Here is a 23,484-nt window from a genome sequence, read left to right as displayed (position 1 = left end):
GGCCGCCGCCGCCGCCATCTTGGGTGAGGGCGGAAGGGGCCGGGGCAGGGACGTGGCCGGGGCGCGGCTATGGCGGCGGCGAAGCCCGGGGGAGGCACCGGCAGCGGCAGCGGCACCAACAGCAGCAGCACCACCAACCTGCTCTTCTCCTCCTCCGCCACCGAGTTCAATTTCAACGTGCCCTTCATCCCCGTCAGCCAAGCGCCGGCCGCGCCGCCCGGCCCCGCGCTGCTGCCCGCCGGTACGGAGAGAGGGAGGGCAGCCGGGAGCGCTGGGGATGTGCGGGGTCCCGCCGGGTCCCGCCACCGCCGGGAAGGGGCAGTGGGGCCGGGGGAGTCCCCAGAGCCGAACCGGGGCTCTAAGGGGGGCTGCGGGTTCAGAGGGCCCGGTCCGTGTGGGCTGGAGCCGGCGCTGGGGCTCCCCGAGCCGGGTGTCCCTGGCGGTTCCTCGGCAGAGACACTGCTCGGGATTTCATTTTCCGCTTTCTGGCACTTAATTTCTTCTGTTTCCCTCTGTTTAATGCCTGTGTGCGTGTGTGAGGGTTTTAGCGCTGTGTCTAAGCACGGGCACTGATCATCCGCTTGCAGCTCACTCAGTGCTTCCATTCAGTGCTTCCATTCAGTGCGTACTGAATGTTTTCGTGGTTTTTAAACCTCTCTCTCATGGTTTTTAAACCCCTCTCTTCTGTTTTTTCCGTTTGAAAATAGCACGTTAAGCAGCCGCCTTAAATATCCTTGCTAATTTAATCCTGCTTCTAATATCCTTCTCTCCTAAAGCTTTAATGGTGTTCCCAACACATGCATGTGTAACTTAAAATCTGGTGTTCAGGCACTTTCAGATAAAGGAATGGATTTTTTTGGGAATGTGTTCAGTCAGAGATTAAAGCTTGAAGCATTAGAAATGCATCTAGAAACCAGATAATTCAAATTTTACTGTGTTGTGCATGTTGAGATTGGACTAATGACCTTTGAAGGTCTCTTTTAACCCAAACTGTTTTATGCTGAGTCTTCAAGACTTCATTTCAGCTCTGCTGTATCTTAGCTAAAATAAGTATTAATATAGCTGGAAATCAGTGCAGTACTTCTATGTAGATTTAATAAAATATTTGCCAAGTAAGGCTTTGGAATAGTTTTTTAGATCAACTACATTTTTTTGATAGGATGGATAAAAGCATTAAAGTATTATTTCTTCTTACTTTAGGTATCTATTTAGTTGATACATTCACTAATTCCTTTGTGTAATCCTCATAGTTTTTCTTTCATGCGAATATACATTATTTTTTCATTAAGAAAATAAAACCATTTTTAAGTGCTGATCTGGCTAGTAGCTTTATACAAATGGCTGTCCTGGCAATTGCCTGAACATTTTGAAGCTGGAGATAAAATTTGATGGGATTTGATTAATGTGGTGAATCTTATTTTCTCCATGTGGCTTAAAATTTGATCATGGAGAGGAGGTGAGGATTCATGGTCTTGTACATGGAGAGAATTTCAGTGTCAGAGGTTGTGCTCCATTCTGTGTCAGTCCAAGTAAGGCCCAGGTCCTGTTAAATGTTCTGTTTTCACAATCAAGTGAACTCACCATCTCTCCAGCCAGGTGTTGTTGGGATCTTCTTGCTGAGTGGAATATTTTGCATTTTGAATCATAATTTTAAATTGTGTAAAATCTAATAAGAATCAGTCCAGGGATTTGTTTGACACCTGACAGCCACCATTAGGGAGCTGTGTGCAGTCATTCATTTCTCAGTGGATTCCCCTGTACTCCCTATTACAGTTGTGTTGGCTGTGGATGAAGGCATTTGTTGTTGGCTGCTCACACTGCAGACTCTTGCTCTCTCTGCCTGGGCACTGAGCAGCAGAGATGCTCTGTGGTGTCTGCCCCGCAGCCTGGGCTCATTTCATTGCCAGGCAGGTGAAACACTGAAAACATCTGCTGGTTTCTGCAGATGGGACTGGCTCCTGCTCCCTCAGGAGCTGCTCAGGCCATCACAGCCTGAGGTGAGCTTGCTGTGAGACCCCAAGTCATGACAAACCTCCTTTTTTCCACTTGTTCCTAGGTCACTGCAAAGTAGAAAACTGTGGTTGATCAGGACTTCTTTTATTTATTTTCTCCATGTGAAAGGGCGTTCATGGCCTTGCAACTTTTTAAATCCTCTCCTGCAATTATGCAGAATGATTTTTCTGCATCAGGGATGTGGCTTTTATGCAAGTCTGGAGTAGGATTTCTACAGAGAACTGGAGTAAGTCCTGCTCATTAAGTGGCTTGGGATCATGAGTTATGGCCACCTTGCAAGTTAGATGAGAAACCTTCAGAGGGCTCTGCTGAAGGAGCAGGCAAGAATGGATGGTTTAACCTGTAAGTTTGGCCTATTTAGGAATGTTTTTAAACTCTATCCTAAAAATAGGAGCATAAAGTCCTATGCTTATAGTCCTGGCTGTTTTCATGGTGAAAGGATATGAACCAAGGTTGTTCTTGCTTTTGTGGGATAAGTGAAGTTGGCAGGGATTTTAGTGCCTGCCACATTACCCTGGGAAGGTCCTGACTCCAGTTATGTTTTGGTTTCTTATTTAATATTTGTTGCATTTTCTGTGTACACTGAGTGACTTTCATGGTCCATTTTAAATGTTCTTGAAGACTTGGTATCTTTTGTTTCATTTTATGGTGTGCTGAATCAAGGATGTGTAAGCTTTATGGGGGCTGACAGTTTTGGCCATAGCTGATGGTGTTACAGAACATGGTGACCCCATGCAGTGATTTGAAGCTCTCACAAGATCTCTGGTGATCCTTTTGTTTTTGCAGAAGATTCTGGAGACGTTGGGGAGGAGGACAGCTTCTTGGGTCAGACATCAGCCAGCCCCAACCCACCACAGACCTTCAGCTACTTCTCTCAAGTTCCCAGCAGCTGTGACCCCTTTGGGAGCATTGGGCAGCCACCCTTGACAACTGTTTCAACCTCTGTGGGAGCACCAGCCTTCTCCAGACCTCCCCCTTCACTTCCACTCGTGTCTGGCTCCCAGGATGGCCAAAATGCCTTTTCACCACATATTCCCAAATCCCAGCCTTACAGTGCCCCACCCACTTCCCAGGTGGGCATGTCCCCGTACCAGCCCCCTCAGCAGAGCTGTCCCCCTCCTGCCAGCACTGCCCTGCCCGTGGGGACCCCCCAGCAGCAGGGCTACAACCCCTACAGGCACACCACCCTGAGCAGCAGGGCCAACCCCTACCTCACCCCTCCCCAGCTGCAGCAGAGCCACCCCCCTGCCACAGCGTCCCCTGTGCCACCCGTGCAGATGTACCAGGCACCCCCGGGGCCACTGACACAGGTATGTGACACCTCCCGCCTGCCACAGCTAAATCACTTTCCTCTTTCAGCTCTGTGCTTTATCTTTTGGAGCTTTTTCTTTTCTGCAAAAAAAAAACCCCAGAAGCAGTCTTGAACTGTTTATAACAGCAAAAGCTTTTCACTAGAAGTAGTTTGGAGCTCATGTTCCAGGAAGTCTTCCTGATCTTTGAAGTGAGTGTACCCTGAGGCTGTAGCTCTGTGAGCTCTGGGCATCAGAAACAAAATCAGGTTGTGAAGTTCTGTTGCTCTTTTCTGTGGGTTTCTGAGTTTCAGCTATGCTGCTGCATTTTTTGTGCCTCAGCTTTAAATCAGGTCACTCAGCTGCTTCAAAGCTATTGGCTAAAATCTCTTTTTAAGCTGGTTTTGTTGGTGAAGCCAGATTTTTTTTTAAACTAAGTCACATAAAATTGTCAGCAGATTCTTTGAAACAAATTGGTTGAGGATTTTGTGTGATACAAAGCAATAATCTTCATTATTTTTCTACCTGCAAAAAAGCACTATTAAAGTAATGCCAATGGGTTAATAAAACCTGTCATGTTTGCCTTGAAAATAGCAAAAACTTTTTATTTTTGCCTGAGCTATTGTTATATTTCTGTTATCAGGAATAAAGAAAGTGAAGGTTATATAATGACAAAACATAACAAAGGCAGTAGAGCCTAGACAGTCTGGAGTTTTAGACTAAATAATTTCACAACTTCTGTTTATTGGATTTTGTATGATATTTTGGTGCCCCCTTTTTTTTCCCTTTAAATGTATCATCAACCAGGCAGTTGCTACTGCTGACATCAGCTGCTTTTAGTTGTACTGACTGGGATTTTTGTAAAATTTGTATGAAATCATCTTTATATAGGCTGTAGTCCCTTTCAAAATCAGTTCCTTTTCTTGTGCCACTGATGCTGCATTTGAGTTTGGAATGTGCCTGTTCTGGTCACTTTGCAGGAAGAGAGCTGTAGCTGAAGTGGCCACTTCTTAAAATGGGGAGTCTTTATGTGAAAGCATAATTATATGTAAATGAACAATGAGAAAAATATGTTTTTATTTTCATGTCAAATTTTGTGGTTGTAAGAAACAAGTTCAGCTCAAGTTTTGAAAATTTAAGAGAATATTTGAAATCTCACTGATTTTAGATAATCATGATGCTAAACCATGGCAGTTTTCAATAGTGTTTGTGGTAATGAAATTCACATTCTTTCTCAGTTTGAGAAGGTGTAAGTTCTCAAACACACGATGAAGTGGACAATATTTTTAGAATGGAAGGTTATATTCTTGGGGAGGAAAGCATCTTAGAAATAAAGGTTCAGAGTATTCCCTATAGCAAAATATAGAAGAGTTCTGTAAAAACCCTGTGAGACTGAGGTGCTGAGCCCATCTCTTTTCAGTTCCCACCGTCCCAGTCCCAGCTCCAGCCTGCCAGGCCTGCAGGGCCCCTGGTGGCAGCCCCTCCTGTGCTGCTGCAGAACCAGTACGAGCCAGTTCAGCCCCACTGGTTCTACTGTAAGGAGGTGGAGGACAAGCAAATATGGATGCCATTCAGCATTCTGGATTCTGCAAAACTGGAGGAGGTCTATAATTCTGGTAAGTCCTGTCTTATCCAGAGGTGAGCAGAAGGACTAAAGGAAGATACTGGGGTAATGCTACTCAGTAATGTGCCACACACTCAGTATGTGGCAGTAATAAGTAATGTTTTGAAGATTTTTTTTTGGCCACTTAATTTATTTCACTGACATCATCACTGCTTGATGCTGTCAGTGTTGAGATGATTTCGTTTCATATATATATGTATAAATATATATATAAAATACATACATGTATATATTTGTATTTTATATGTACATATAAAATATATATATGTAATATACCCATATAGATCTCAGATTTTCATATAGAACTCCTCCTTACTTCTCTCTTGGGTTGCCTTTTTGTTAAACTGTGAGTTCTGGAATAAGTGTTGGTATTTGGAAGTTTTTCCAAGCGTTTTGTTGTGTACAGAGCACACAGACACATTCTAGAAGCATCTCAGTGTCACAAAGCTTCTCTGCCATGCTGTGACTGTCAGTGCTGATGGCCTGATATTGATCACAGGAGTGGCTGGGGCTGGGCTGAGACAGCAGAGATGTGTCAGTGTGGTGAGCAGGTGTGTCTGTCTGTCCCAGTCCAACAGTGCCAGTGTAGTGAGCACGTGTCTGTCTGTCCCAGTGCAGCAGTGTCAGTGTGTTAACCACACGTGTCTGTCTGTCCAGTCCAGCCCGACCCCGAGAGCGTGGTGCTGAGCACAGACAGAGCAGTGTCAGTGTGTTAACCACGTGTCTGTCTGTCCAGTGCAGCAGTGTCAGTGTGTTAACCACATGTGTCTGTCTGTCCAGTCCAGCAGTGTCAGTGTGTTAACCACGTGTGTCTGTCTGTTCAGTCCAGCAGTGTCAGTGTGTTAACCACGTGTCTGTCAGTCCAGTGCAGCAGTGTCAGTGTGTTAACCACATGTGTCTGTCTGTCCCAGTGCAGCAGTGTCAGTGTGTTAACCACACGTGTCTGTCTGTCCAGTCTAGCCTGACCCCGAGAGCGTGGTGCTGAGCACAGACAGAGCAGAGCAGTGTCAGTGTGGTGAGCAGGTCTGTCTGTCTGTCTCAGTGCAGCAGTGTCAGTGTGGTGAGCAGGTCTGTCTGTCTGTCTCAGTGCAGCAGTGTCAGTGTGGTGAGCAGGTCTGTCTGTCTGTGTGTCCCAGTGCAGCAGTGTCAGTGTGGTGAGCAGGTCTGTCTGTTTGTCTGTCCCAGTCCAGCAGTGCCAGTGTGGTGAGCAGGTGTGTCTGTCTGTCCCAGTGCAGCAGTGTCAGTGTGGTGAGCAGGTGTGTCTGTCTGTCCCAGTGCAGCAGTGTCAGTGTGGTGAGCAGGTGTGTCTGTCTGTCCCAGTCCAGCAGTGTCAGTGTGTTAACCACACGTGTCTGTGTGTCCCAGTCCAGCCCGACCCCGAGAGCGTGGTGCTGAGCACAAACAGAGCAGAGCAGTGTCAGTGTGGTGAGCAGGTCTGTCTGTCTGTCTGTAGCAGTGCAGCAGTGTCAGTGTGGTGAGCAGGTGTGTCTGTCTGTGTGTCCCAGTGCAGCAGTGTCAGTGTGTTAACCACACGTGTCTGTCTGTCCAGTTCAGCAGTGCCAGTGTGGTGAGCAGTGTGTCTGTCTGTCCCAGTGCAGCAGTGTCAGTGTGGTGAGCAGGTGTGTCTGTCTGTCCAGTCCAGCAGTGTCAGCGTGTTAACCATGCGTGTCTGTCTGTCCCAGTGCAGCAGTGTCAGTGTGGTGAGCAGATGTGTCTGTCTGTCCAGTGCAGCAGTGTCAGTGTGTTAACCACACGTGTCTGTGTGTCCCAGTCCAGCCTGACCCCAGAGCGTGGTGCTGAGCACAGACAGAGCAGAGCAGTGTCAGTGTGGTGAGCAGGTCTGTCTGTCTGTCCAGTGCAGCAGTGTCAGTGTGTTAACCACACGTATCTGTCTGTCCAGTGCAGCAGTGTCAGTGTGGTGAGCAGGTCTGTCTGTCCCAGTGCAGCAGTGTCAGTGTGTTAACCCCGCGTGTCTGTCTGTCCCAGTGCAGCAGTGTCAGTGTGTTAACCCCACGTGTCTGTCTGTCCAGTCCAGCCCGACCCCGAGAGCGTGGTGCTGAGCACGGACGGCGGGCGCTACGACGTGTTCCTGTACGAGCGGCTGAGGAGAGCCGTGTACTGGGACGAGGAGCCCTCGGAGGTGCGGCGCTGCCTGTGGTTCTACAAGGGGGACAAGGACAGCCGCTTCATCCCGTACACTGAGGACTTCAGTGACAAGCTGGAGGTGAGTAAGTCACAGAGACCTTGTTTGAATTAGTTCATTGTGTTAATCACCTTAGAAAAAGTTCTTTCTGTTTCACGAAGATGATTTTCAGAGTGCACTTTCTGGAACATAAGTAAATCCTGAGGAGTGTCTAAAAGGCCATATTTCTTCTGCATCAGTCCTGCACTGCTTGTGTAGTTCTACATGTGACACTTATATAAAGAAAGTTTTGTAAATTTTAACTGTAGCATTACCTAAGGCCCCAAAATACTGAGAAGGTTGCCATGCTGACTTTGTGTAACTTGTTTTCTGTTTCAGGCAGAATATAAAAGAGCTGTAACTACAAATCAATGGCATCGGCGACTTGAATTTCCAAATGGGGAGACAATTGTTATGCATAATCCCAAGGTAATAGATTTTGGCAATTGAGTTTTGCAGGGGGAGTGAGCAAAATGGATGGAAGCATAAATTGAATGTTCTCTTAATCTTGCATGAAACATACCAGTTGGTTGTTCTAGGTGTGTGTGCATTAAAGATGATCAAGTTTACAGAACACTGAACTTGTGCTTGCTTCAGTGTTCTGTCATGTTGTTAAAAGACAGTGCTTTCTGAAACTTGAAGAGAATAAGGATTTGCATAGTAAATGTTTTGGCTAAGCACAACTGGCAGCAAATGGTTAGCAATTTGAATTAGTTTAACCTCGGTCTGTACCCAATGAAATTAAAACAAAGAGCTTTCATGTGGAGAAGAGCATTAATCTAGCTATAAGGTAAATAGTTTCTTTGAGGCCTGAGAAGGTTTTTTCTTATTTTCAGGCCATGAGAAAGTATAGCAAGACAAGTTTTAAAAGTTATTCTGAATACTCTGTGAACAGTCTCATGTGATTAAAACATGGACTTCAGCCATATTGATCAATACTCTTAACTGTTCACTTATCACAAATGCAGTAATTAATACACAGAACTATCCAAGGGACAGAATCATGGTTGCTCCTACTTTAATAATAATAATAATCCTAATTTAATAATAATTTAATAATCCTGGTTTTAGAATTCTGTCCAGTAAAAATCTAGAGAAGGAACATTTAAATCACTTGGTGTCATAAATACAAGTTCACACTGTAAGTCCTTTAAACAGCTGTACTATTGAATTACTCACTTTTTAGGGGTTCTGGACTACTTCAGATGCTGTTGTCCTTCCCTGAAAAGCATTGTACTTATTTTTTTCCATCTTCTCCTTGTGATAGTTATTGTAAATCAGGTAGCATTCCATTTCCTCACATTACAAGTAATCTGCTAAGGAAGAGTGGATACTGGATACTAGGAAGGAGGAGCTTGAATAATGCTTGGCTGAGGAGTTAAAATGGTGATTCTGCACCATGAGCAGGTCCAGCTTCTTCACCTAGTGGTTACTTTGAGTCATCAGTTTGCTTTTCACACTAATGGGAATTTTGTGAAAGAAAACATTTGATTTTCAGATGAAAGGATAAGCAATCAAAGAGTATGTTGAACTATGCAGTGCATTCACACTACCAGTATGAGTCATGAGGCTTTTCTGTGGTTGGAATTGGACACTGTATTTGTTACAGGTCATAGTTCAGTTCCAGCCTTCTACCTCATCAGATGAATGGGGCACCTCTCAAGATGGGCAGGCGAGGCCAAGGGTGGTGAAACGTGGAATTGATGATGACCATGATGAGATTCCTGATGGTAGGTGATGAGACTCCTGGTGCACTTGGGTCTGCACTGGGAGCAGTTTGGATCTGTGCAGAAGCTGGACAATGGTGGGTGGAGTGGCTGTGTGCTGTTTGTGCCTGGAGTCTAAAGATTAAAGTTATTCCTTCATCTGAGCTGTTTGCTGAGGTTATCTGGTTTTGGGGTGTTTTAATCCTGTGGGCTCTGTTATGTCCTGAACCATGATATGTAATAGGCTTTATGAAACAAGTGTGTATTACACTTGCTAGACTCTGAGCTTCACTCCTGCTGTACATATTGGTACTCTGAATGTTTTCCTTTTTTTTTTTTTTTTTTTCTACAGGAGAAATGTCCCAAATTGACCATCTGGTATTTATGGTTCATGGCATAGGTCCTGTATGTGACTTGAGGTTTAGAAGCATTGTTGAGTGTGGTAAGTTTGGGCTTGTATAATGAGCAGTTGTATTCTTGCTGTTTAAATGTGGCTCTCTCTAGCTCATATAAGCACATCTTTCTAAGTTTTTTTGAAAGAAAAGTCTCAAATGTTAAGAAATTCAATTTTTTCATGATTACTTTCCAAAGGCAGAATCTGTGTTCTGTCAAACTTGAAGCTTTGGCTGTTATTAGTAGTTCTCAATACCACACTTGCAGGGTGGTTTGTGTTTTGGGATGTGTGGTGAAGGGGGGTTTTTGGTTGATTGTTTTTTTCTTTTTGTGGTGTGAGTGGATGTCTTTGCTTTGTGTGGCTTGGTTTTTTTGCCTTTTTTTTTTAAATACACTCTGGTACAACTGAGTAAATTAACAAAGCCCTCTCTAGTTATGGAGGCAATCATTGTGAGATAAATAGAAGCTTGCTAAAAATCCACTCCAACAAAAATGAGTACTTTCTTATTGTTAGAATGGTAATACTTGAAAAGATTTTTTCAGCTTTCAATTTCCATCATTTGTATTCTGACTATCTGTAAAATTAAGGGGAAGGAGGGACTATTTGTGTGTTACTTGAGTATGCAGCTATCAGATTTTCATTATTCTTTTTCTTCACAGTTGATGATTTTAGGAATGTTTCTCTGAAGTTGTTGCAGACTCACTTTAAGAAGTATTTGGAGGAAGGCCAAGTGAGCAGGGTGGAATTCCTTCCAGTTCACTGGCACAGTTCTCTGCATGGGGATGCAACAGGTGTAGACAGGTGAGGATGCTGCTTAATGTTGAAAACATCTTAAAAGCTGCTGTTTAATGGGTTATGGAAAGTGGGGGAAAAGAGCAGTTCATATGCAGATGACTGAATTAGAGAATTGCAGATTTTTAAAAATTAACATTTTGATGAGGTGTATTTGGAAAGCTGGAAGGGCTTGAGGAATATCTCTCTTGTTTATTTTCATGCACACGACTTTTCAGTACAGGATTTACATGAGAGTGGCCAATGCATGATACTTGATGGGTGAGTGTGCAGAGTTGTGATCACAAGGATGAGGTGGTGAGCCTGGAGATGTTTTGTCCATGAGGTGTGCACAATTTAGAGTAGAGAGTTTTCTATTCTTTATTTTCCTGCAGTCTGATTGAGTTTCACCCTTTCTGAGGAAGGCATTGAGCCCTCTGAGCATCCCAGAGAAGTGCCTGAATTATGATTAGGCATTTGAGCTAAGGGGTTCTTTTTTGAAGCAAAGTATCTATATTTGGGTAAGAATATTACAGCATTTAAAAATCTGTTTTAAAATCCCTTCTCTGTGCCTACCCCTTTGCTATGACTTCACATTTCAAGCTGTTTCCCTTGCTCAAATCTGGGGAAGTAAAAATTGTGAGGATGGCAACCTGTGGCACTTAAAGTGATGCTGATGTTATCCAGACTGTTGTAGCTCAGTGAAATCACACTGCTTTCCTCCAGCCTTGCTGTTTTATTTGCATTTGAGCACTGCATGAGGAGGAATCCTTATTCTGTTAATCAAACCAGGCAGTCTCAAGTCTAGAGCAATTCCAGTGCAGCTGTCTTGACTCCAGGCAGGCAGATGGTGATGCCAAGCTTCTTCTTCAAAAAGAGAGTATTACCATTCTGTGAGTCTAATTTTATATGCAAGTTCCTTTTTCTCTTCCACTTCAATCTGCTCACCAAACTTCCCTGGTACTTTATGAGAGTAGAGTTGGAATAGAGAGAAGAGGTTATTTCAGGCTGGAGAGAAAAAAAAGAGCTGTATCTTTCTGAAATATTACAATCAGCAGGTAGCATTAATGTGTGAATATGCAACAAGGCCAGAAGGCTGTATGGGTTTTTAAAATCTCTTTAGAGACTCTTTCTGTAGCATTTACATTGCATTAATTTCAAAAGCTAACAAATTTCTCACGAGCGTTTCTTAAAAGCCTTTCATGCTTTTAACGATTCTGTGTTAACCAGGAACATAAAGAAAATCACTTTGCCGAGCATTGGTCGCCTGAGGCACTTCACCAACGAAACGCTGCTCGACATCCTGTTCTACAACAGCCCCACCTACTGCCAGACCATCGTGGATAAAGTGGGCATGGAAATGAACCGCCTGTATGCGCTCTTCATGAGCCGCAACCCCGACTTCAAAGGGGGAGTCTCTGTGGCTGGGCACAGCTTAGGTGATTGATTGTCTGGGGAATGCTGCTTTTGTCACAAATCAGTTCCTCTTAAAAGGAAAATGGCCCCTTTGTTATGCATAAATGTCAAATTAGCGGTTAGGGCATGGCTGTCTTTCAGAAAACAGCCAACAAGCTCCTCTCAACAGCTGAGTTTATCAGGCTTTGAGAGAAAGTCAGTACTTCCCTTCATGAAAACTTAGTGTCTCTTCTGTGTTTGAAAGATTATCTGGTGACTTGTTAGATGTGTGATGTCTGTGTCTCAGAACCCCCACTCAGTAATAGTACAGTCATTTTTTGGAATATAGAATAAGTGTTAGAGCAGAATATGGACATACTGGTTTGGACTGGAACTTTTCCTCCAGTTCACCAAGCAGTCTCAGATGTTTAAGGAAAAATAGTTTAGTCATGGCAACTACATAAACGTGAGCAGGAAAGAAAAGAGACTGCTTTTAGCTTTTTAAGTTCAAGGTAACATATGAGTATTTTCCTTCAGCCATCTCTTGATCAAACTGTACTGTGACATTACTGTTGCATATAAATCTTGCTCAAGATTTAGGGACAGGAAAACCTGATATTTCCCCCAAATCAGCTCTAATTCCTGTTTGCAGGTTCCTTAATTCTATTTGACATATTGTCTAACCAGAAGGACTTGGCTTCATCAGCAAATTCTGGACCATTCTCTGGTGTTAATGGGAGTGTGAAGGATGTGGCTGTTCATGATAAACAGGTAATTTGCATGCTGGTCTTTCCAGGCCTATAAATTGATATTTTCAATCATTTTTTCTTAACTTTTCAGAATTTATTAGCTGAACAAGTCTGTGGGTTTTGATAGTACATTTAAACATGTTAATGGAAAGATGCTGTTTTGTAAATATTGTAATTTCTCAGGACAAATTAATTACCTCTCTCTTAAGTTTCAAGTAGGCCAGTAATGAGATTTGGTGGTGAGCATCAGCTTTGACCCTTGTGAACATGTAACTTGGTCTAACAGTAAATGATGGGGCAGATGTATAAAAGAGAGAGAATTTGTGTTTAGACTAGAAATGGTGACCAGTTGTTTGAGGAATAAAAGGAAGCATTTTTGAGTGTTTTGTCTCTCACAGTAATTTTAAAATATTTATTTTGCAGTTCTATTTTAGTGGAAAATCTGTGTCCTGCTTCACTAAAAATGGATATATATTTACAGAGCTTGCTTAATAATATTTTAAGAGAAAATAGTTAAACTTGGTTTTGCTTGCTGCTTACTGGTTTTTCCGCTATTAGAGGGTGTCATTCTGTTTGTGTGCTGTTTTATTGAGATGACTGAAGATACCAGTTCCTTGGGCTCCTCCATTGCTACTTCTGCTGATGACCTTTGTGAGGCTGAAGCAGAGGAAGATGTTCCCACTCTGCAGAAGACCCTGGAGATGCTCAGTCTGTCAGAGTACGTGAGCACCTTCGAGAAGGAGCGCATCGACATGGAGTCCCTGGTACTGAAATCCTCACTGGGCTCCTGGGGCTGCCCAGGGAAGGGAGGTTCATGTTTGGGATTTCTTCTTGTTTTGCTTTTCCTCTCAGTGCCCATGAGAGCAGTTGCAAAGATGAGATAATCAATGCATGACTTGAAGACTCAGTGTTCTGCAGCTCTTGTTTTTTCTTGATGTGATGCATCCACCCAGTTGTTAGGGCACTCTGTGTCTTTTTAATATTTTGTATTTTCTGTAGCTTTATAAATTGACTTAACAAATTCATAATTATTCATTTTACTAGAAAAGTTTTAAGTACTTTTTCTACTAGAAAAATAAATTTTTATGTGTGTGTTTGGTGTTTGTTTCTTTAGCTCATGTGTACAGTTGATGACCTGAAGGAGATGGGGATACCTCTTGGACCAAGGAAGAAAATAGCTAATTTTGTAAAAGACAGAGCAGCCAAGCAGGTAAATACATATTTCAGGATGGAAATTAAAAGTTGGTAAGTTGTAACTGACTTCCTTGCTGTGGACAAGCTTCTATTCTTGAACACTCTTGTTGACATCCTGAATATATTAAAGGAACTTTGACAGTGTGAAATTAAACTTTTTTCTCCCTAACTTTAAAACTTTTCTCAAAAGGAACAGAAGAAAGCAGTAGCAGAAAAGAAAGCAGTGCTGGCTGCCACACTCCAGACTCAAGAAGACACCCAGAAATCAAAAGAGGCAATTTCTCCTGTCTCATCTTCAGAGTCTGGGCACTCAAAGAGGAAGCTCCCAGTTGGTGCATCTGTGTCTTCTGTGAACATTGACTATGAGTACTTCGAAATTGGAACTGGCCAGGTGAGACTGTGTGGATCTAAATGATTAGAACAGTAAAAGGATTACTGTTAAAGGATTTGATCAATCCTCTCTTTTCACTGTATTTTTTTTTAATGTTGATGACCTTTAGCTAGTTCCTTTGAAGCTGACAGTTCTGAGAGATGATGTGTCTGATTTCTGCCTGGTAGGTTTCTGTGGTTTACAGTGCGCTGGACTTTGAACCAGATATTTTCTTTGCTCTTGGTTCCCCTATTGGTGTGTTCCTTACTGTGAGGGGTGTGGAGAAGATTGATGAAAACTACAGACTCCCCACCTGCAAAGGATTCTTCAATATCTATCACCCAGTGAGTAGCAGTGCTTTTGACATTTGATTTCAGTTGATGTAGATGACAAAAAAGGCAGAATACTAAGTTCTACCTTCTGAGCATTACACCTCTTGTTCCCCTGTGTACATTTCCTAAAACACTTCCAGGCATGGGTTGTTTTCATAATATTTGCCTTGTTTCTTTTTTCTTTTCAGAATTTTGGGGGGGGGGGGAGTTGTTTAGGTTTTTTCATTAATTTGAGGCCACTCTTGTAGATTTTTATAGAATGTTTGTATTTTTACATGCATTGTTTGTTCTTCTCTGTCTCATTTTGTTTAACACTTTAACGTTGATAGATATTGAGTGCAAAGAAATCTTGCTGTTGTTTCCTCATTAGAATCTCCTTCTGTAGGGAGAACAAGACCAAAGTAGTTCATGAACCTGCTTAATGTCATGAACTGAATTTCTGTAAATTCAAATAGTGAAGAAATGAAAAATGGTTGTCTATAATCCATAAATAAGGATTTTTTTTTCACTGACATGTGATAATTAGAATAATTTTAAAGATAACTAAATGTCAATGTGTTGTCTCTTAACAGCTTGATCCAGTAGCTTACAGGTTAGAACCAATGATCATTGAAGACCTGGATTTAAAACCAGTTCTCATTCCACATCATAAAGGCAGAAAAAGACTTCATCTGGGTAAAAAGAAAACTTACTTCATATGGATCCTATTCATTATTTCTCATTTGATGCATCAGAATATTGTAAGATTTTAAGAGACTAATGAATATCCCTGGATATCTGACTCCTTATTTTTCCAAACATCAGAGGTGATTCTACCCAGCCCCATAAGCTGGGCATTACAATTCTATTCAAAAGTAATAATCACATTTCCTCCAGATTTAACCTTGTCTTACCAAAGTTCCATTAAAACATTGCTGTACATTGCTTGATCACCTTCATTTCTAAGAAGCTGTGAAACAGAAACAAAATTTCTTGGTGTCCTTAATGACCACCATGATGTGTTTAACCAGAATCTGTTCCCCTGAGGGAAAAGGAGGTTCTGTGGCCTTTGGAGGGCAGGGACACACTTTGTTGCTCCTGGCTGCACATCAGACCAAGGTGCTCCACTTAAATTTTGCACATCTAATGAGGAAAGTCAGTTTTGCTGTTGTGCAAGTTCACAGAGCCCTCCTGAAAGCCTCTCTTCAGGCACTTGGAGAGATTCTGTCCTTTGGAATTGTCCATCAGAGTGAGTCTGCTTTGCTGGACTGCACAAGATACTTGTTTCAGGTTACAGCTCTCCAAAAATGTGTATAATAAAGGAGCAAAATATGGTCTCTTGCTCCTTATTGTTTTGACTTTGATCTAGGTTGATTCATTGACCCATTCAGTAAGAAGTCAATTGTGTATTAATTGCATTTCACCTGATCTTTTAAAATGGAATGGAGAAGCAAGAAACATGGATTAATTTTTATGTGTATTAATTGCATTTCACCTAATCTTTTAAAATGGAATGGAGAAGCAAGAAACATGGATTAATTTTTATGTGTATTAATTGCATTTCACCTAATCTGTTAAAATGGAATGGAGAAGCAAGAAACAGGCTTTTATGACATAGCAGGCCTGTTTCTGCTGATAATTGGGATGTTTATTGAACAGAACTTTATCATTCTGCTTTGAGTTAGTAATTTCAAATCCTCCTGAATTAAATTTTAGTTAGTAATTTTAGTTAGTAATTTTAAATCCTTCTGAGTGAAATTTTTGGTGTTTTTTTTCTTTCTCAGAGCTGAAAGACTCTCTGTCTCGTATGGGATCTGACCTGAAGCAGGGCTTTATCAGCTCTCTGAAGAGTGCATGGCAGACCCTAAATGAGTTTGCACGTGCTCATACATCTTCAACCCAGCTGCAAGCAGAGCTGGAGAAAGTAGCTGACCAAATTAAAGAGGAGGAAGAAAAGCAAGTGGTGGAAGGTACATGGACACATTATTGGTTTTTCTGTAACTTCCTTGTCTCAAATCAGTTGACACTTGAGTATCCCAGAGACTGTTTGCTATTGATTTTCCTGACCCTGTTAAGGAGATCTCTGCTAAATGCCAGGTTCCCACCAAAGCTGCTCTGTCACTGTCCTCCTCAGCTGGGTGTGGGAGAGAAATTACAATGAAAGCTTTGTGGGTTGGAGTGAGTTCAGGGAGAGATCACTCAGCAGTTACTTCTTTAGAAAACTGTTTAAACTGTTAGGAAAGAAATAAGCCTGTAGTTCAGTAACTTTCTAAACCATGCTGGGCAGTTCAGGTTGTTATTGTCTTATCACAAACACTTGGAAATTACAGCGGAAAAAATGGGTAATATTTCTTAATTATAGTCAAGCAGGCTGTGCTTGAAAATAGTTGAAATGTGAAACTCTTTGATTTTAGCTGAGAAGATCACTGAAAGTGCAGAGCCTCCAAAAGATGAAGATGTTTCAGTGAAGGTTGGGATGCTGAACGGAGGGCGTCGCATTGATTATGTTCTACAGGAGAAGCCAATAGAGAGCTTCAATGAGTACCTGTTTGCTTTGCAGAGCCACCTGTGCTACTGGTAAGGGGAGATATCTGTGATTGCAGAAATCCTGCTGAAGGGACACAGTCTGTGTGATTGTCCAGGAGTGTCAGGGTCAGTGCTTGGATGTCACTGTTTGATAATCCTATTTCAAAGTAAAATTCTGTGTTAGAAATCTGTTTGCAATGAAGACATTGCACCCTCTTCTCTTGACCTTTGACACTCCAAACACACATTTTTAGCTACTGTCATTTTCAAAACAAGGAGAACTCTGGAAGCATTTTCACAACTGCAGCTTTTCAAACAAAACTGTTCATGAAGGATTTTTATTAGACTACAATAAGTGGTAAAACTTTATTGCTTCTTCTGGCAGAGCAAAGGATGTGGGAACTATATTTAACAGCACACCTTGGTATATAATAGCCAACCTTGAGTGTCAGCTGTGAGCTGTGCAAAGTGATGTTGGTGAGGAGGAGTGACTGGTCTCTCTGAGTTCAGCAGGTGCTGGACAAAGAGTGCTCTACATTCTTTCTGAAGGTTTTGATTTTCAGTAGGTCATTTTAGCAGCAGGCATTTTTTCCAGAGGTTCAAACACAGCTCTGAAGGCATTACCTGAAGGGTCTCATTAGAGCCATCATCTCTTGGATGCTGAAGCTCAGCCCCTGCCAGAGGAGGGGTTCCCGGGCTGCTGTCTGGGTGACCCGGTGGTGGCAGTGCCGTTCCACAGGCAGGGCTGAAGGGACCGGAATTCCTTCCACAGGGTGGCAGCCGATCACTGCCAGTATTTTAAAAGCTTGGTACCTGTGCCTGTTTTTGTCATTCGAGTAAGGAAGATAAGCACAGTGATTAATGACCCGAATAGGAGAGCATTTCTTCCTGAGGAATGGTGGGAAGAGCTTTAAATGAAATGCTCTGAGTGTTGGAGAGATTGGAGCTTCTGTGTTGAACCTTCTGCTTGCTTGTTTGCTGCTCATTTAATGCAGAGACCATCAAGGAATGTCTGTGCTGAATTGTGGAATATACATGCATTCCCTTAGCTTGTGTGTTGAATTCTGTTCTGGTGTTCTGCAGATTGTTCCTCACATTTGGAGGATCACAGTTCTGACCATCTAAATCTCCTTCACTGGCTCCCTATATGATTTATTTTAAAAAGCACAGAGAGCTGCCCTCATCTGACAACTCCTGCAGCTCTGGAACTTTGTTAAAAATTACCTGTTTAACATAGTTTTTTTTTTAATGTTTGCATTATTTATGTATGTCTAAATAGCATTTTATAGATGAAGAAGAAGATTAAGTCTATTCATGTTAACTTTAGATTCAGACAGCCTGAAGCTTTGCTTTTTGAAAAGATGAGGGAAACAGCCACTTGGAAACATGGCACTTGAATGATATTAATCTTTAAATTATTGGAGATGTATCTAACATTTTAGTGGTAAGCAAGAGAGGAAGACTATGGGTATTTAACATACTCTGTTTACAATTAAGGGCCTGCCAGTTAGAGAAGAAATTAGAATATTGCTGCTAGAACTGGGCTAATTATTGGACTGGGACAAAGTGAGTAGAATGAAGTGTGGAATATATTCAGGACAAAAAGTGAAACGTTATTTGAGGAGATTAAGATGAGGAAGTAACACCAAAGAGGAGGATAGAGGAGGGGATTTGGAGTTTGCAGCATAGGAAGTTAGGGAGGACAGGACGAGGAAATGCACTAGGAAAAAGGTAAATGTATAGGCTAGGGTTGACAGCAGAACTAAAACTTGTTCAAAACTTGTGTAGAATTACAGCTTGAAGGAAACTGGTAGGGGTAAGGCCATGTTCATGAAAAATAAATACTGGGCCAAGAGGTTGTGAACACTCTTTGGAGAGCTGAATTAGGCTGGAATGTGACTTAGGAGAATTAGAAGATGGACCATACTGAACTAACCTTTTCCTCTTTTTTTCCCTTCCCTTTTTCCCTTTTGTTTTATTTATTTCTTTCCTCAAAGGGGATCTGAAGACACTGCCTTGCTGTTTCTCAAAGAGATATACAGGACCATGAATATCAATCCTGAGCAGCCACAGCATTGATGTATAAAAACATGAATTTGTAAGTTTGCTCTAATGTAACTTCTGTGCTCGTATCAAATTCAGCTACAGCTTAGATGTCTTTACTTTCCCTTTCTCCTCTGAAGTTGAAATTATGAAGCAGACAGCCATTAATTTTGATTATATTAATTTTGATTAATTTTGTCATTTTGATTGCAAAAACAATTTCTAAACTTGAATGCAGAGGAAGTCTTTTTCTTCTTCCTTTCATTTCCAGAAGATATTTGATGTTAGTGCTTTTGGTACTGGATAATAATTGCTACTACAAATGCAACCAAAGTATGATCTCTTTCTTCTGCTTCTCCCTCAGTTTTTTGTTCAGTGAATGTTCAAGAATAGGAAAATTTGGTGAAATTGGATATGATGAAACTTTATTTACAGTGCAGTAGATTAAAGAATCCCCAAAGTGTTTCACTGGTGAATGTAAATACTGGATTGTTTCACCAGTGGTGCACATTTGTCAGCAAAAAGCTGTTTGTGTCCTAAGAAGGTGTTAAACATTCCTATTGATAAATTAATGAGACCCTGATATAGGTCAGTATTTTATTATCTTTGTATAGATTAAGAATTTCAGTAGATGTCATGGTTTAGGCCTGGCAAAGCCAGAGCCCCCATGAAAATACACTTTCCCTGGTGTCTGCTGTGAGATGTGACCAGGAATAAGCAAAGCAGGCTCCAGCTTAAACATAAAGAAAAGTTTATTAACTAAACTACACAAACAATTACTAAACTACACACAAAAGAAAAAAGAAAACATGAGCAAAATGAAAACCTCACAAAAAACACTCTCCTCCTCCTCCCCCCTAAATTCCCAATACAATACATCTTCCAAAATCACCAGTTCTGGGTCCAGCACCACCCTTTAGAATGCTCAACTTTCAGCTCCTCAAGAGGAGAGGGAGTCCTTCCATGTGTCATGGTGGCCTCTTCCGTCCTTGTTCCGGTGCTCTCACCACCGAACAGGAATCAGGGCTGCTTCCAGGGTTGTCTTTTTAAGGATGCTTTGTCCAGTTTCAGAAAAGCACAGTCTTGCACCTTTGGGACATCTGTCCCCCCCATATTTTATATACCCCCTGGGGACGAGGGGTACCCACACTGAATCTTCTTTGGCTCTGGGACATTTCTCCCCCTGGACTCAGTCTCTGTATCACACGGAAACGTGGCTCTGTCCATGGCTACACAAAAGAGTCCAGCATAACATGTTCTCAGAGGTGTGTCCAAAAACCCACTGGCTACACCAGGTGCCAATATCAAAATCCAAGCACCCATTGGTTTGACCACAGCATCCCAGAATTCCCACTTCTTCCTGGTCAAACCACCACAGTAGAACAAGTGAAATGACACAGCATGGAAATTTACTTTGAAAAGAAATTAAATACATGTTACAGTTGAGCATCTTAGATCTGAAATATTGTAGCAGGTATTTTTATTTCAAGATGTAGGTTTCCAGACTAAGGATCTGTATTGTACCAGTTTGCATCAATGGTTGTTACAGAAAAGAAAATACTTTCTTTTGAGAGGCAGGGAAGAAATAATATGCACCTTGCCTTTTTGCAATCATACAAGATAGTTTCTGATGTATTTCTCCATTTTCAGAAGAGCTGATAATGTCAAGGTACATAAATACCCAGCATGAAGAGAAATGCTTGACATTTCAGAGGAATATTTTAGGTATCTTTCATTGCTATCATACAGTTTTAGTACTCTTTTGTAACAGAATGCTTCTGATGGTCAGTTGATAGCAGCTTTTTTTTTTAAATAAAATGTCAAGGCTGATCAAATACATTTCTTTAAAGCATGGAGAGGTAAAAGGAAAAAGGCAGCAGCTGGCTGCACAGCTCTGACAGTGCTGGATCAGCCATCACAATGGCTTATGCACAGGCTCCACTCACAGTTGCAGAATTTTTTCTCTGCTATTTCTTTATGATGGCTCTGGTTGAAATCATGGGAATCTGATTGCAGAGGGAATGCCTTTCAGCCTCACTGCAGGGGGATGGGGTGTGAGGATTTATCAGTGCAGAGCTCAGAGGAGTTTGCTGCTCAGCTGCAGCAGACACTGCATAACTCTGGGTGTTTCATTGGGAACCCCCCTGCTGGGGGACAGTTTAGCAGGGTGTCACACAGCAAAGCACACTCAGGGTAGTCTGTAATTCCATCAGGAATTTCTCAGAATGTTCCCCAGCACTGGTTTGACTGGACAGTGTTTGAGACTGGGATTCAGATACCAGAGGCTTCAATGGGAGGGCAGATGGCACTGAAGTGGTGTCTTGGGAAGGCTGCACACCACAAGACCAGGAATCTTTTCCACATGACAAGAAATGTCTTCACATGTGCTGAGTTAAATATTATCACATCACAAGGAATTACTGAAGTGGAAAATTCTCCCTCAGTGTTAGCAGTCATGTGGGTTTTTCTCTTTTTTTCTCTTCTTTTAAGACCTTCAAATGTGAAAGGTGGCAGTGTGAAGGTAATTATTACCAGTGGTGCCTCTGACAGCAACATCCATTTTATTTTGTGTGAGTGGCTTGATTTAGCTCTTCTAGAAGCTGCTCTTTGTGAAACAGTAGTGCAAGGTTTCATAAAAACAAAGGAAAGAAGTGCACCAGCAGATTAAACCTTGGACATATAAACTGTCACCATCCTCACTAGGATAATTTATTACCAAAAGCTAAAGAATCTAACAGCTGGTTAAAATGCATAATTAATGACACCCTATTAGCAGTTGTTGTGAGCTTTTTCTGTTTGCAGTTGTAATTGCCAATTTATGTCCACAGAAAGTACATTTCAGAGGCTTACTGGATGAAAAGTTTGATTAAAAACATGTATGGATTTTTAGATCTTTTTGAGCCCTCTTGAAATTGAATGGGGGCATATTTAATTTGCTCAGTACTACTGCAGGAATAGAAAACCTGATGGATTTCCTATTTCCAATATGTTCTGTTCTCTCTGCACAGCCATACCCATTCCTCCTGCAGACCTGGTGAAAACCCCTCTGAGGAACATCTGGTATTTTCAGAGTTGCATATGAGAGGATAAACATCAGAGGTTTTTTCCCTGCCATTCCAGAACTTACTTGGATTCTACCTTCTTGTGTCACTTCAAGCAAACTTGAGTTATGAGATGATCAGGACTGTCATTCAGGAGATGGATGGAATGACACAGTTTTGATCTTAAATCAGCTCAGTTGTGCCATTGCCAAGTATAAGGTGATTGAAGAAGGTTTTTTTGACATGCAAATCATAACTTCTGTCCTTCAGCTCTCCTGTCCCAGCTGGCTGCCAGACATGCTTTGCCTCCCAAGGCAGCATGTCCTCAGTGAAAAGGACTTGATGAGAAACAGCAATAATCTACTGGTCTTGACACATTTGTTCATGCCCCTTTAAGAAATGAAATGTGAACTGAAGTTATAACCATCTTTAATACAAATTACACAAACCAGTTCATATTTACTAAAATCTAGCAACCAGAATAATTTTCTTACTATTGTAAGTGTGATGGAGATTATTTTATAAAGACCTTTTTAAGCCTCTGTTAAGAGTTTTATTGTGGCTTTTTTTTAAGTAAAAATGAACTTTTGACTTTGAAAATATTAGAAGTTTGTTACAGCTAGTTCAGTGTTCACATATCCTGAAATGAGGAACAATTTAAAATGACATTTTGATCTGGTAATTATAGAATCACAGACTATTCTAAGTTAATTAAGGCAATTTTAGTGAAACTAGGCTGCAGTTATGAGAGCTAAAACACTTACCTTGACCTTGCAGTTTAACATCTCAGAACTGTTACTGTAAATAGGAACCTGAAGCTTATGGGTGCTAGATAATAATCTAGATCCAGCCCTGCAATCCAGACTCCATTTTCATGTAATGAGGTTGAGGTGAGTTAGGTGTTGTGAAACCCTTGGAATTAATGTCTCTGACTACTGAGCTTCTGTAGCTTCAATTTACACACACATTGTGGCTTTCCTAAATATTAGTGGCTTAACCTTATTCCTGACTATTTGCCTCTGTTATTGCAGTAAACAAATTTTGAAATGCAGTATGGTTTTTTTTCCTTGATATATGTAAAATACACATTATTGTGTATACAAATTGATGGCTGTAATTAAAATTACCTTACTTCCAGTGGGTCTTTTCAACAAGGTTTTGTATTTAATCACAAAAAATAGTTTGGGAGGTTGCTTAGTCCAACTTCCCTGCTTAGGGCCTTGTTGAAGGCTGGAGATGCTTTGCCTCTCTGGCCCTGGTGTAATGTTTGACTGCTGGGATTGCAGGATTTTTTTCTGATACACAGTTGAAATTTTCTGGGTGGGGCTCATATCTGTGGCCTTTTGTCCTTTCTCTGCATCTTCAAGAATAACATCTCTGTCTTCCCTTGTACTCTGACATTGACAGCTGAGGACAACAAGGAGATTTTGCTATTTGGCTTCTCAAGACCCAACACTTCCCTTGGCATCTCCTTGCCTGCCTTGGGCTGTGGCCCTCTAGTGAGTGTTGGGCTTTCCAAAATCCTTCTTGCTCTGGGCAGAAAGTTTGCCAAAGGAAACTCTGTATCCAAAACAAACAAATGTCTTTGCATCTTTATAAATTACCCTGTCAGATTTTTTTAAGCTTTACAATGTCCTTTGTTTAATATATATACATCCAACACAAACACCATAACCACTGCCCTCATTTCCATGTTAAATATCAGGGTGGAGGGTTATACACATTTATATTTATCAACTCTGTGCCACGTGAGCAATCTGAGTTTGCTTAAATAGCATTTTTAAGCAGGTGCTGGGCTGTGCCACATTCCCTTGGGAGGGGGCAGCAGTACCAAGGAACAGTCAGATTTTATGGGTTTGTGTGAGAGGAATTGCTG

The 23,484-nt window shown here is 41.6% G+C and overlaps 1 protein-coding gene across 1 annotated transcript; it reads left to right on the top strand.

Annotated features, from left to right (window-relative positions):
- Positions 1-53: 53 nt before the first annotated feature.
- On the top strand, positions 54-22,610 carry SEC23IP (SEC23 interacting protein). The gene is made up of 19 exons (XM_063163102.1): positions 54-241; positions 2,800-3,323; positions 4,723-4,918; positions 6,957-7,150; positions 7,448-7,537; positions 8,718-8,838; positions 9,167-9,256; positions 9,868-10,009; positions 11,210-11,418; positions 12,027-12,145; positions 12,717-12,887; positions 13,238-13,333; positions 13,508-13,708; positions 13,876-14,031; positions 14,592-14,694; positions 15,783-15,968; positions 16,413-16,575; positions 18,522-18,622; positions 21,576-22,610. The coding sequence occupies exons 1-18, from the start codon at positions 70-72 to the stop codon at positions 18,601-18,603; spliced, it is 3,015 nt and encodes a 1,004-aa protein (XP_063019172.1). The 5' UTR covers positions 54-69; the 3' UTR covers positions 18,604-18,622; positions 21,576-22,610.
- Positions 22,611-23,484: the final 874 nt, after the last annotated feature.

Source organism: Melospiza melodia, chromosome 9 (genome assembly GCF_035770615.1).
Source record: "Melospiza melodia melodia isolate bMelMel2 chromosome 9, bMelMel2.pri, whole genome shotgun sequence".
Lineage (NCBI taxonomy): Eukaryota > Metazoa > Chordata > Aves > Passeriformes > Passerellidae > Melospiza > Melospiza melodia.
The sequence above is the reverse complement of the archived record's forward strand: the minus strand, read 5'-3'. Positions and strand labels throughout refer to the sequence as shown.